Source organism: Anolis sagrei, chromosome 5 (genome assembly GCF_037176765.1).
Source record: "Anolis sagrei isolate rAnoSag1 chromosome 5, rAnoSag1.mat, whole genome shotgun sequence".
In the NCBI taxonomy this organism is placed as follows: Eukaryota; Metazoa; Chordata; class Lepidosauria; order Squamata; family Dactyloidae; genus Anolis; species Anolis sagrei.
This window is the reverse complement of record NC_090025.1, coordinates 190,373,482-190,388,991: the sequence shown is the minus strand read 5'-3', so window position 1 is coordinate 190,388,991 and position 15,510 is coordinate 190,373,482. Positions and strand designations below refer to the sequence as shown.

Here is a 15,510-nt window from a genome sequence, read left to right as displayed (position 1 = left end):
AAATATAATCAGGTACCAATATTTTGACGTGTACATGCCTATCTACCTTATTCAATCAATCAGTTAATTTTGACGTTATGTACAAATTATTATCAATTGCATATCTTAATACACATAAACTTGCTATTTCTGGCTGTTTTCCACTGCTTTCAGTCAGAGCTTAATATTAAAAAAATTACATAACATTCAGGAAATCAGCACATGGCATTTTACACACATACCCCAGCCCTTACACTCAACCCAAAACCCCTATCCTGAACAAACTAAACCCTCATCCCCACACCCGTGCACCCTTCACCATGACTTCCCGCACCGAAACACTATGAAGCCTTTAAGCCTATTTATCTCTCCTTATTCATGGTAAACCTAAATTCCTAATGGAGCTCCTCTATATTACTGACTCTCTATTCAGATATGCCATGGCCAACTTCCATTTTTCTAGAAAGTCCTCATTACTCTTATTCCTCTTGTTATAAGTTAGTCTGGCCATTAGCATATATTCTTGCATTCTTTCCCTCCAATCCTTTTTGGTTAGACCTTTTTCCCCTTTCCAATCTTTGGCTATGGTCAATCTTGCCGCTGCAAAGCTATATTGATATATTTCTTGGTCCTTTTGATTATTGTTTTCTCTCTGTAGACCTAGCAGACACAGTCCTGGGCTTTTTTTAATCTTGTTATGTAACATTTTATTTGTCTCCTTAATTACCTTATCCCAAAATTCCTGTATGGTCACACAGGTCCACCACATGTGGAGAAATGTCCCTTTCTGTTTCCTGCACCTCCAGCAAATACCTTGTTGTGATTTGTCTATTTTAGCCAATGTAGCTGGAGTGATATAGCATCTGTAAAACATTTTGTATTGATTCTCCCTAATTGAACCCGATAAAGTAAATTTGAATTCTTTGTTCCATAGGTATTCCCATTTGTCCAATTCTATTGGTCTGCCTAGGTCCTTGGCCCAGGATATCATTACTGTCTTGACTCTGTTGTCCTCCAAGTTATAACTTAGTATGTATTTATATAATCTAGAGATTAACCCTTTATCCCCCTTTTTCCATATTTTTTCCAATTCTGGCTTATACTCGAGTCAAGGTTATTTATTATTTAACTTTGTTATTATTACATTTATTATTTTATTATTGTTGTTATTTTTACATTTATTATTTTACTCTATTTATTATTGTTATTGTTACATTTATTATTTTACTGTATTGTTATTATTACATTTATTATTTTACACTATTATTATTTTTGTTAGTTTACTCTATTTATTATTATTGGAAGGATATGTAAGCATATTTACATTGAAGAAGGTTAGAATAATGGTTTAATCAGAGTTGGACAGTCTTATCTTGAATTCCTCAATGTAAATAAGCTTACATTTCCTTCCAATAAGAGTAAATAATAAATGTAATAATAATAATAGAGTAAAATAATGGAAATGATATAATAACAGTAATAATAGAGCAAACTAATAAATGTAATAATAATAATAATAATAATAATGAAATAATATAAATGTAATAATAATATTAAAATAACAAATGTAATAATAATAATAGAGTAAAATAATTAAAATGTAATAATAACAGTAATAACAGAGCAAACTAATAAATGTAATAAGAATAAGAATAATAGTGAAATAATATTAATATAATGATAAGATTAAAATAACAAATGTAATAATAATAATAATAATAGAGTAAAATAATGGAAATGTAATAACAGTAATAATAGAGCAAACTAATAAATGTAATAAGAATAAGAACAATAGTGAAATAATATAAATGTAATAATAATATTAAAATAACAAATGTAATAATAATAATAATAGAGTAAAATAATTAAAATGTAATAATAACAGTAATAACAGAGCAAACTAATAAATGTAATAAGAATAAGAATAATAGTGAAATAATATAAATATAATGATAAGATTAAAATAAGAAATGTAAGAATAAGAATAATAGAGTAAAATAATGGAAATGTAATAACAGTAATAATAGAGCAAACTAATAAATGTAATAATAATAATAATGAAATAATATAAATGTAATAATAAGAAGAAGATTAAAATAACAGATGTAATAATAATAATAATAATAGAGTAAAATAATGGAAATTTAATAATAACAGTAATAATAGAGCAAACTAATAAATGTAATAATAAGAATAATAGTGAAATAATATAAATGTAATAATAATAAGAAGATTAAAATAACAGATGTAATAATAATAACAGAGTAAAATAATGGAAATTTAATAATAACAGTAATAATAGAGCAAACTAATAAATGTAATAAGAATATGAATAATAGTGAAATAATATAAATGTAATAATAATAATAATAATGAGATTAAAATAACAATTGTAGTAATAATAATAATAATAATAATAATAATGTAAAATGATAAATAACTGACTCGAGTATAAGCTGAGGGGGGCTTTTTCAGCCAAAAAAGGGGCTGAAAAACTAGGCTTATATTCTAGTTTAAGCATTCCACCATATCATAAACTGTGTTCAAATATTAGTTTGTTTTCTTCTTTATGCTTGGGCTGAACAGACAAATACAGGCAGTTCCCGAGATGCAAACATCTGACTTGCAAACAACACATAGTTAAAAACGTGAGAGAAATTTATCCCTCGGAAGGAAGGGAAATCCACTCCTGAAAGAGTTATTATCACGGGGAAAATATGTCTCCACTAAAGCTTTCCCACCAATCCTTGTTTCCACAACAAGCCAAATTTTTCAAAATCCAATTATCACAGAGACAGAAAGTGAGGTGAAATCTTCTAAACAGGGCCACCGACAGCCAAACAAACACCGTGTTCAAGGTCTTTGCTAATCTTTAAGTGTGCTTCCTAAAATAAACCCACATAATTCATGGGATAATTGGAGAAGGAGTGAGGATATTAAATACTATTTAGCATGGAGCAAAATAAAACATTGGGGGAAATGGGTATTAATTATTATGCAGTACAAAAATCCCACATAATTAGGATTCTATTGTGTTTGTTTGCCTAATTCTCCTAGATTTGGGTTGCTGTGAGTTTTCCGGGCTGTATGGCCATGTTCCAGAAGCATTCTCTCCTGACGTTTCATCCACATGTATGGCAGGTAACCTCAGAGATTGTGAGGTCTGTTGGAAACTAGGCAGGTGGGGTTTATAGAGAAATCAGAAACAGCAGAGCACCTGATGAACCAACCTGGACACAACATATGATTTGAGAACACAGAAATGCTGGAACACTCCAACAACCATCATGTCAGACTACACAGAGAAGCCACTGAAATCCACAAACATGTGGACAATTTCAACAGAAAGGAGGAAACCATGAAAATGAACAAAATCTGGATGCTAGTATTTTTAAAAAAAACTCTAAAAATCAGGACAATAAATAAAGAACAACACTCAAAAAACAGGGGAATTCCAGTCAGGAAACAATCAAGGCTAGCTAACACCTTCCAACAAAGGATCCCCAGGCAGCAACCAGCAAGGCTTTGAAGCTACAAGGACATTAAACACTAATTTAAAAAACAGGGGGGTTCCAGTCAGGAAACAATCTGGTCCAGTTAGCACCTTCCAACAAAGGATCCCCAGGCAGCAACCAGTGAGGCTTTGAAGTTACAGGGACATTAAACACTAATTAAAAAAAAACAGGGGGATTCCAATCAGGAAACAATCGGGTCCAGCTAACACCTTCCAACAAAGGATCCCCTGGCAGCAACCAGCCAGGCTTTGAAGCTACAAGGACATTAAACGCTAATAAAAAAAGGGGGGATTCCAGTCAGAAAACAATCAGGGCCAGCTAACACCTTCCAACAAAGGATCCCCAGGCAGCAACCAGCCAGGCTTTGAAGCTACAAGGACATTCAACACTAATAACAAAACAGGGGGATTCCAGTCAGGAAACAATCAGGTCCAGTTAACACCTCCCAACAAAGGATCTCCCAGGAAGCAATCAGCCAACTTTGAAAGTACAAGAACATTAAATGCTAATCCAGGTGGCCAACTGCAACATTCACACTTGCCTCAAACAGGCAAGAGTTCTTTCTCCCACCCTGGATATTCCACAGATATACAGACCTCACAACCTCTATGCCTGCCATAGATGTGGGCGAAACGTCAGGAGAGAATGCTCCTGGAACACGGCCAGACAGCCTGGAAAACTCACAGCAACCCAGTGATTCCGGCTATGAAAGCCTTCGACAACACATTCTCCTAGATGTGTTTCTCCTTAAATGCATGCATTGCATTCCTTTTTCAGCCTTTCTGATACCTGTTTGGGAAATCTCATCTAATATTACTTTTAGAACGTATCTGGTAAAGGCATAAAACTTACTTTCATCATCGGAATCGAATCCAAAGAGTGTCCGACACTTCTTTTGTGCAAGGTGAAGCTGAAGTGCTTCTGAGTTACAGTAGGTGGTCAGGCATTGTTTGCATCGAAATCTCTCGGATTTGATACCAGTTTTATCATGCTCTGAGCGGGCATCTACTTTCTCAGTCAACATTTTTCTTCGTTTTGGCATGCTAATGTATCGTTCATCAAGGTAACTGGGAGGCAACGGTCGAACGTAAGGTTTTGTCAAAATTAAGCCGTATGAGGTGTTTTCCAAGATCTGACTTGGCTTCGAAGGTGACTGAGAAACTGCAGCAGCGCTGTTGAGTTGCATGTCATTCGAGTTCTGCAAATCAGGGCCAACAGATCCGTTTTCTATCCTTGCGACATCAATCACTTTGTCCAAACTGGCATCCAGAGAAGCTGAAGTAGCCGGCTCCGGTTCACCATGCCCATTGAGTAACTGGTCACCAGTCGCGCAGTTCTCCAAATGAGGCTTTGCTTCAGGTGTAATTTGGTCTGTCGAGTTTACAACCGCAGCAGGACCATCACATACGCTTTCGTTCCCATTCTGAACTAAAGTGTGAGTTTTTTTCTCACTCTGGATGTAAGTCTTTGGTTCTGTGGAATCTTTCCTTGCGATCCAAGTTGGGACTGTCAAGTCTATTACAATGTGGTTTTCATTGCTACTATCACTACAACTACTACTACTTCCTTGTTCTGGGATGCTAGAATGGGATTCTGAAACTGTATCTGAAGAATGATTTTCGTAGATTTCTTCAGAATGATTTTCACTGGTTTTATGCGGATAGTGTTGAGCCTCGTGTTCGTATAACAACGAGACATCATCGAAAAGCTTCCCGCACTCTGCGAAGTTACACTGAGCTTTAAACTCGCTGTGGCTTTTAATATGCTCGGCAAGCTCCGTGGATAGCTTAAATCTCAGATTGCAGTTAAAATGTAAACAATAGTATACATTTGGATAAACGTGTTGTTTTAGATGATCAATAAAATGCTGAGAATCTGAGAATTTCCTCTGACAAAACCGACATTTCCCCTTATTCCACTTCAGTATGTGCTCCTGCACTTTCAGGTCGGTGGGATGAGCTTTGCGTGCGTGTTTGTTCAAAAACCGGATCTTCTTGAAAACCCGAATGCATCCATTCGCAGGACACTTGAAGTTGCCTTCTTGGTCCATCATGTCCAAGTCATTCTGAGAGCACAACGCACCGTTTACTTTGGGGAGTACGGGGAAATCTTGGTTTGCGTTGCTGTCACTTTCCGGCAACCCTTCTGTAGTTTCAAGTTCAGGCGTATTCGAACAGGTATCACAATTGCAGTTTTCAGCAGCATTCTCCTGGTAACTTACGTCGCTTTCCGATACATCCAACGCAAGTTCTGAATTCTGCATCTCCTGATCAGAAAGAGATGGATTCGCTGCCTGTACAGTGTTTTCTTCAGAAGTCTCCAAGCCTCCATTTTCAGGAGAAACCTCTGCATCAGAAGAGTTCATTTCCGTTCCATCGGCGTTTTGCTGATCCTGACAAGATTCGGAAAGATGATGCCTCGTCAGCCTCTTGATGTGATTTCTCAAGTGCTTAAGCATGGCTCTTTTTTGCCTGAATCTCCTGCGACACATGACGCATGAAAAGCCTCCCTTTTTTTGATGAGCCTGAGCATGCCTCACAATATGGCCGCCAAGGAATTCTTTGTTACACAACACACAGCGGTGCCTGGGCACATTGTGATCCGTTTTAGATGAACCAAGGGTTAGATGATTCTTCTTTGCATCGCCGTGGCATTTAAGTTGCACTCCACAAGGATCCTCATGGCCCATTTCTCCATTGTTCACATCAGCTACACCGGCGTGATCACCTCGTGATACTCGGCGGGTCTTTGGTGCATTTCCAGTACTTTCATTCAACTCAGCCGACGCTTTCTCCTTTAGCAGCGTTAAGCAGTTCTGTTTGATCATCAAGAAATTCCAAAACTCCGGGTCAAAAAACAAGCCCTTTTTCAAAATGGGAAGCAACTCAAAACGTACACGGTTCTGAACAGAACTGCTTTGCTCGCTGTATTCCTCGTCTGCGCATTTATATAATCGTTCCACAGTGTCATAGGACTCCATGGTGCGCTCAAGGAAAAAGACAGAAAGAGCACATATCCGGACAATCTCCAAGTCGTTTGGCAAAAAGTGAGCAATGGTTTTATATATCAAGCACTTCATTTTGGGGTCGTCGCGGAGATCGAGCTGGAGGGCGCTTCCACAAATTTCTACGCAAATCTGCAGGCCGTCCTTACCAACCTAAGGAAAAGAAAGATAGGACATATTTTCTGCCAATATAGTTGAACAATCACTTGAATTGCTTTTAAGGAAAGAGAAGCAGATTTATCTCCTCCATCGTCACTTGACTCCCCTTGTAATTTAATCCCATTTTACCAAATTTATTAATCAAGTTTTATTGTGTTTTAATTTATTTTAGTTAATTATTACGTGAGTTCTAACATATTGATTAGTGTCTACTTGTCAGCGTCTTTTTATGGAGCCCCCAGTGGCGCAGTGGGTTAAACCCCTGTGCCAGGAAGACAGGTCGCAGGCTCGAATCCGGGGAGAGCACGGATGAGCTCCCTCTATCAGCTCCAGCTCCTCATGCATTGACATGAGAGAAGTCTCCCACAAGGATGATAAAACATCAAAACATCTAAGCGTCCTTGGGCAATGTCCTTGCAGACGGCCAATTCTCTCACACCAGAAGCGACTTGCAGTTTCTCAAGTCACTCCTGACACAACAAAAAAAAGTGTGGACTAATCAATAAATAGCTCTATCTATCAATCCTTCACTGTGAAATGCACATTCAAAGACTGTTTAAGCATACGAGTGGTGCCTACAGAATAGCACATTTACATAAGCCTTATATAATAATAGGCAAAGATAAAGGTTTCCCCTTGATATTAAGTCTAGTCATGTCTAACTCTGGAGGGTGGTACTCATCTCCATTTCTAAGCCAAAGAGCTGGCATTGTTTGTAAACACCTCCAAAGTCATGTGGCCCGCATGACTGCATGGAGCGCTGTTACCTTCCCACAGAAACGGTACCTATTATTCTACTCACATTTACATGTTTTTGAACTGCTAGGTTGGCAGAAGCTGGGCTTAACAGCAGGAGCTCACCCCGTTCCTCAGATTCGATCCACCAACCTTTCAGTCAGCAAGTTAAGCAGCTCAGTGGTTTAACCCACTGCGCTACCAGGGGCCCCATATAATAATTATTATATATCATAGTAATAAAACTTTATTTATATACTGCCCTATCTCCCCGAAGGGACCCAGGGTGGTTTCTAACGTATAAGGCAAACATTCAATTGATGAAAAGAAAACCATACAGTCAATTACATCAAAATAAACACATTCAACAATATAACACAACCTAATTCAACTTAAACAAAATAATAACTAAAAGCATCATAAAATTCCAAATTCCTGCTAAAATATTAGAAAACCCATTTCACTGTAGCTCCATCAGTTGAGGTTCAACACAAAAATGGCCAGGATTACAAAATGAACATGGCCAACTATAAAAGGGCTGAGCAAAGGATGGTGCAAACAGCATATCATAGGGCCGGAGAAGTGGATCAAGTGTAGGACAGAGTGCTATCTGGCTGTCTAGGGACTGCTATAGAATGCTTGTATTCATTACCTGTTTGATGTATACAACAAGCAAGTACACATGGATCCTATTCCAGGAATAAAGTGTCTTCTAGATTATAAGATTGAGGAAAGAGGCCACCTATAATGATGCTTATAAGTAGGTAAAGCAACCATTTCAAGGTGAAGTGAGGGATAAAGTGCTTTCAAAACATTTCAATCAAATATGTTATTTATATATTTATTTGTTTGTTTGTTTACGACATTTATATTCCCCTCTTCTCACCCCGAAGTGGACTCAGAGCGGCTTACAAGGCATATATTACATACAATATATTATATTATTAGCATAGTACAATATCAGCATTAAACATTGCTATATTGCACCATACCACTATATCCTAATACTATTAGTAATATTACATGTAATATAAATATATAATTATAATATCATATTATTGCACCTTGGTATTTTAGTTCAGTGTATTATTGCACATCTGTATCTTCTAGCACAGTGGTTCCCAACCTTTTCATGACCAGGGACCACTCTCCAAGATTAGTACCAAAAGAGTTGCGAATCAGTTTTTGGTCAACTTTAGATTTGGCTTGTTTATTTGGGGTGCTGATTCAGAAAATTGCATTGGCTAGACCACATCAGTTCTAGTTTCTGATACAGAACATATGCCGTCCAGTAGAATCATAGAACAGACTCATAGAATCATTGAGTTGGAAGAGACCTCATGGACAATCCAGTCCAATTCCCTGCCAAGAAGCAGAAAACCCACATTCAAAGCACCCCCGACAGATGCCCATCCAGCCTCTGTTTAAAAGCCTCCAAAGAAGGAGCTTCCACCACACTCCAGGGCAGAGAGTTCCAGTGCTGAACAGCTCTCACAGTCAGGAAGTTCTTCCTCATGTTCAGATGGAATCTCCTTTCTTGTAGTTTGAAGCCATATTTCCTCATCCTAGTATCCAGGGCAGCAGAAAACAAGCTTGCTCCTTCCTCCCTATGACTTCCTCTCTCATATTTATACATGGCCATCATGTCTCCTCTCAGCCTTTTCTTCTGCAGGCTAAACATGCCCAGCTCTTTAAGCCACTCCTCATAGGGATTGATAATTTTATCACCCTCCTCTGGGCACACTCCAGCTTGTCCCAACATCTCCCTTCAATTTTGATGCCCAGAATGGGACACAGTATTCCAGATGTGGTCTAACCAAGGCAGAATAGAGGGGAGCACAACTTCCCTGTAATCGCCATCTGTCTCGGCACTGTAAGAGAGTTTTGCAAGACTAGTTGCTCTTGTTGGGGACCACTGATCGCCCACAGACCACAGGCTAGGAACCATTGCTCTAACAGTTGTAAATTGCAGAAGCAGTATAGTTAAGCAGTTTAAAATGGAAATGGAATACCATGACTTACCTCATCCCTAATGACTTTCATGAAAGGGAAAATAACTCTTATATTTGTAGCTATCCTCAGACGATGGTAGCACTGATCTACAAATACTTGCTTCGATGGATTGGATTTAAGCTGCAGTTTACTCCAAATAAAGATCAACTCCCTACAAAACATCAAGTGGATTATAAATATGACGCTTGGAACAGTATGTCTGAAAGCAGGCTGTATTTATGTGATAGGGTGAACACTACTGCAAAAACACATTGTGTATACTTCAGTATTATAAAACTGACTTGAATAAACATGCTGGTATTCCACTTCTCTACATTTTATTATTAAGTATAGACTTTTGGAACAAATAAAAAAAGCACATCAGTGGTGGGACTGTTTAAATGCAACGAGTTTTTGGGATAAGATAATTTAAGAAATGGGGAAACTTTTCAAAATAACAATCCAAGTCAATATGGAATTTATGTTAATGGCAATCAGATATTATTGCATGTATAACCCAAGAAGGTTCACAGGAGGACAAAACAGAAGAAATTAAAGAGAAATGGGAAATTTATATGAAACTAGTCATCCCTTGCCACGCGTTGCTGTGGCCCGCATGGGGGTTCTGTGTGGGAGGTTTGACCCAATTCTATTGTTGGTGGGGTTCAGAATGCTCTGTGATTGTAGGTGAACTATAAATCCCAGCAACTACAACTCCCAAATGTCAAGATCCTATTTTCCTCAAACTCTACCAGTGTTCACATTTGGGCATATTGAGTATGTGTATAGAGTTTGGTCCAGGTTCATCAGTGTTTGAGTCCACGGTGATCTCTGGTCGTAGGTGAACTACAACTCCCAAACTCAAGGTCAATGCCCACCAAACCCTTCCAGTATTTTCTGTTGGTCATGGGAGTTCTGTGTGCCAAGTTTGGTTCAATTCCATCATTGGTGGAGTTCAGAATGCTCTTTGATGGTAGGTGAACTATAAATCCCAGCAACTAGAACTCCCAAATGACAAAATCAGTTTTTTTTGAGTGAAGGTCATACATTGGGTTGTTAGGTGTCTTGTGTCCAAATTTGGTGTCAATTCGTCCAGTGGTTTTTGAATTCTGTTAATCCCACAAACGAACATTACATTTTTATTTATATAAATGGGTAGAATAAGGTGAAGCCAGCATAGATATTGTATGAAGATTAAAAAGGTTGTGTTTGTGGTTAAAAATAAAGATATAAATACAGAGAGAAAAGTGGTGGGAGGGGTAGGGAAGGATGGTGAGAGAAAAATTTAAAAAAAATGTAATGTGAACGAATCTGTAAAGAATGTGGATAATATAGAAATATTTTAGCATAATGTAAGCCTACAATAGACATTTATTATCTGTTCAAATAGGATGTTATTTTGTTTTGAGTAAAATAAAAAAAAATAGAAAAACAGCACATTGAGATGGGTTTAAGTATTCCACACCATTTCCAGGACTGTCTGGGCAGAAAAGAGTCTAATTCTGAGGTCAGTGGCTTGGAAAGTGAAACTACACATTCTGATGAGAATGTTGCAGAGCCAAGCGGTGATAACTCTCCAGAGGAGATAGCACCTGGCTTCCTTAATGAGGATAGAAAAGGACAGATTTGGAAAAACAGGAGTGAATCGCAAAGTCTGCGAAGGTCAAGCAGATTAAGGGAAAAGGAAGCTCAGGCTTCAAAGCCTGGAGGCGTGTCACGAAACAGTTTCTTCAGTTTTAAGTGCCTCTCGCCGGGTTGCCTCGTTAGATCAGGCATCGTTTAGACTGAGGCATTACCTTGGCAGATTTCCCTGTTTCCCATGGCCTACATCCCAAGAGGCTTCTAGTGCTCCAAGTACAGTTAGTGATTTGCTAACAGGTTCCAGGTTTTTACAGTGTTGCTTTTGGAATTTTGATCTAATTCATGGATATTCCTGACTGCTGAATTTTACTGTGGCTTTTTGACTTTGCATTTTCCTCTATTTTGTAACCATTTTGCATCAATAAAAAGGGATGGTTTTTCCCACAGTCAAGTGCGGTGGATTGTTATCTTATGGTCTCGTTTCCGGCTCTGGATTGCAACAGTTTGTTGTAGGTTTTCGGGCTATATGGCCTTGTTCTAGAAGCATTCTCTCCTGACGTTTCGCCTGCATCTATGCCATAGATGCAGGTGAAACATCAGGAGAGAATGCTTCTAGAACATGGCCATATAGCCTGAAAAACCTACAACAACCCAGTGACTCCAGCCATGAAAGCTTTTGATAATATATTGTCTTTGTTTGCATATCTTACAAGCATTCTGAGATATTTCTTAGTCAATAAAATATATGTAATCAATTTTAGAGATTGGCAACTGTCCTTAATTTTTTTCCAGTTTATGACTTTCACTAATACAAAGAAGGCATGTATTTTGCAATTAGTAGAGAATCTGTAGAGAATTTGTAGAGAATCTTCAAATAGACATCGATCCCTAAAAGTAAAAAAATGGCGATCCCTAAACATAAATACATTATTCAATGGTTAAAAGATGGAAGCTTAACTTATTTAATTACGAAAACCAAGCGTCTATCTACTAGCCCTTTGAAGCAATATGAACCTGCAAGCTTTATTGTCTCACTTTAAAAAAAAGAGTGTTTACCAGATGCAATACATCTCTCCTTTTTTGAGCTGTGGAACAAGAAACGATTCACAAAGATATAAAGCTAAGGCAGTCTTCCCTTCTTTTGCGATGTTGCTGATGATTTCAATGCCATCCTTGCAATCGGTCCGCAGCAAGTGCTAGGCAATCAAAACAAGAGCAATTAAGGCCAATTCAGAAAAATTAAACATTTAACAATAACTGAAATGCTGGATTGGGGTTTTCTTTGGAATTTCTTCTGAAGGACATTTGCAATGGTAGGTAAAATGGAAATGATTCCAGACAAATAATGTGGTTTTTACATTTTGGCAATGTGAAACCTGGTTTCAGTAAAATGTAGCACAAATGCATTCCGTGCATAAGGGATTCTCTGTACTAAGCATTCACATGTAACAGAAGCTATCAACTTGAACTACCCCTCCTCAATTAGCAGTTTTAACTTCTGTGGATTTGATTATTAATGGACTTGATTAAAGCACTTCTTTCTAGGAATCTGTAAGTCCTCCAATGTGACCCTATGGCCAATTTACTTCCATCATGCTGGAGGATCCAGGGATTTCTAGAGACAACACCTCTAAGTGTGTTCTGCGCGCTACACCACTGGAGAAATTACACTGTTTAGCCAGTGTAATTTCACCACCTGACATTGCACCACCTGACATCTGCCAGGAAGTAGCAGCCAATAGTGAAAGGACCAAGGCAGAGACATCTCCAGCTCATCCCTTGTTTGGGTATCAGCCAGCACATAAACGATTTAAATCAAGAAATAGTTTTCTAAGATCTACAGAGACACTCGCTGGAACACCCCAGCAAGCGAGAGTCCAAAAGTGGCAGGCTCAAACCCAGAACCTCAATCAATGGCTGATACCAAATGAGAGACTTCCTCCTGGGCACACAGAAACCTGGGGGACTTGGAAGGCGCTGAACAGACTGCGCTCTGGCACCACGAGATGCAGAGCCAAGCTTAAGAAATGGGGCCAGAAAGTGGAATCCACGACATGCGAGTGTGGAGAAGAGCAAACCACTGACCACCTGCTGCAATGCAGCCTGAGCCCTGCTACATGCACAATGGAGGACCTTCTTGCAACAACACCAGAGGCACTCCAAGTGGCCAGATACTGGTCAAAGGACATTTAATAGAATACCAAGTCTTTGATTGTAGGTGAACTATAAATCGCAGCAACTACAACTCCCAAGTGACAAAATCAATTTTTTGAGTGATGGCCACTCCTTGGGTTAGTAGGTGCCTTGTGGACAAATTTGGCGGCAATTTGTCCAGTGGTTTTTGAGTTATGTTAATCCCACAAACGAACATTACATTTTTATTTATATAGATGACCTGCACTTTGTACTTAGGCCAGAGACAGATCAGTAGCCAGTGGAGCTGTCGCAACATGGGAGTCGTCCTCTCACAATACGGCATTCTGGTTGGTAACCTGGCTGCCGATCTCTGAACTAGTTGCAGTTTCCAAACTATCTTCAAAGGTAGCCTCATGTAGAGAGTGTTGCAGAAGTCCAGACAGGAAGTAACCAAGGCATGGACTACTGTGGCCAGATCTGGCATATCAAGGTACATGTGCAGCTGTCACACAAGTTTTAATTGTGCGAAGGTGCTCCTGGCCACCACCGACACATGGGCCTCCAGGGTCAGCGATGAGTCCAGGATGACCCTCAGACTGCGAACCTGTGTCTTCAGGGAGTGTGATCCTGTCCAATGCAGAATGTAACTCCAAACCCTGATCTACCTTCCAACCAAGCTGGGTACTTCATGGAATTCAACCTTGTACAGACAATAGCTTTTCAGACATCACTAATTCTGGATGTAGCTGTGGATCTTCTCCACCTCTGTTGTCATAATTTCAGCAGAAATAGAAGTGACGTGAGGAGAAGCTGGGCCTGCATAAGTTGTGAACTTCTGCTGTACCCAGTTGCACCATTTACATTTACCGTCACAAGTACGTCTGGTGGGGACAAGAGACAGGGCCTTCTCAGTGGTGGCCCTTCGGCTATGGAACGCCCTCCCTAGAGAGATTAGATCTGCTCCCTCTTAATGTTTCAGAAGCAAGTTAAAATATGGCTATTTGAGCAAGCGTTTACAAATGCAGACTAATGGATATAGGTAACTGATATAGGAAACCAAACGACTTTACAATGCTTGATAATATAGGAGACGCTAATGGTATTGTTTTTATTGCCTTGTTGTGTTTTATGCTGTTTTAATGTTTTAATTTGTATTATGATATTATGTATACTGTTTGGTTGGAAACCGCCTTGAGTCGCCGATAGGCTGAGAAATACGGTATACAAATACAGTAAGTAAGTAAATAAATAAATACTACGTGACGTGTCTTTAAAAAACACAATAATGTGTACCAACCCACAGATTAAACGTATATGTTTCAATATATGGTTCTATGGTTTACCTGTAGAGGTGATTACCGTATATACTCGAGTATAAGGCGACCTGAATATAAGCCGAGGCACTTAATTTTACCACAAAAAACTGGGAAAACAGATTGGCTTCAGTATAAGTCGAGGATGGGATATGCAACAGATACTGGTAAATTTCAAAATAAAAATAGATACCAATAAAATTATATTAATTGAGGCCTCAGGAGGTTAAATGTTTTTGAATATTTTCATAAACATAAAACTTGCATACCCTTCAAATAAAAATAGAGTAAAATAATAAATGTAATAATAACAATAATAATAAATAGAGTAAAATAATAAATGTAAAAATAACAACAATAATAAAGTATAATAATAATAATAATACATTTATTACATATTTATAACAGAGTAAAATAATAAATAACCATGACTAGGCTTATACTCGAGTATATACAGTATTATTATTACTATTAATACTATTAATACTATTATTATTACTATTATTATTATTATTATAGGCAAGACAAATGTGCAGCTACACAAAACAGTACCTCTTGAAACAGCTGGTCTTCCTCAGATGACATATAAAGACACGTGAAATACGCTTGATGGAAGTAAAGGTCTTTGCTAATATCTGGATGATTCATACAAGCTTTGATAAGAGCCATTGCCTCTGGGATGCGCTCACAGGCAATAAGGTATCTGGCACGTAATTCAAAGAACAGTGGGTTTTCAGAGCTTAAATATTTGTTTACTGGCAAAACAAGAAGACAAATAATTAGATTGTTAACAAAACACTGTATGATGCTATGTAATTTAAACTAAAATACATTTCAGAAAGATAGCTATGAGGTCAGTAGCAAGTCAAAGGTTTGTATACTAATAGCTTCAGGAGCTAGAAAATTCCTACTAACGAAAAAAGCACTCAAGTTTTCAATGGAAGTGCCCCTCAATCTAGTTTCTCTGACTGTTTAATGAAAACTACAATAGCAAATATTCAAAGACAGTGTTAATCTGAAGAGAGAGAAAAATGTAGTTTGTGGCATAAGCTTCTGCAGGTTAAGAATACATTATCACATCAGCTATGGATGTAAT

The 15,510-nt window shown here is 38.1% G+C and overlaps 1 protein-coding gene across 1 annotated transcript in view; it reads right to left on the bottom strand.

Annotated features, from left to right (window-relative positions):
- The window catches only part of ZNF654 (zinc finger protein 654), a 39,548-nt gene that overhangs the window by 980 nt on the left and 23,058 nt on the right, over positions 1 to 15,510 (bottom strand). Inside the window, exons 5-8 of the mRNA XM_060776426.2 lie at positions 14,967 to 15,169; positions 12,022 to 12,161; positions 9,415 to 9,556; positions 4,347 to 6,651 (exon numbers count right to left, since the gene is read on the bottom strand). Coding sequence (XP_060632409.2) covers positions 4,347 to 6,651; positions 9,415 to 9,556; positions 12,022 to 12,161; positions 14,967 to 15,169 — 2,790 coding nt within the window. The remainder of the gene's footprint in view (positions 1 to 4,346; positions 6,652 to 9,414; positions 9,557 to 12,021; positions 12,162 to 14,966; positions 15,170 to 15,510) is intronic.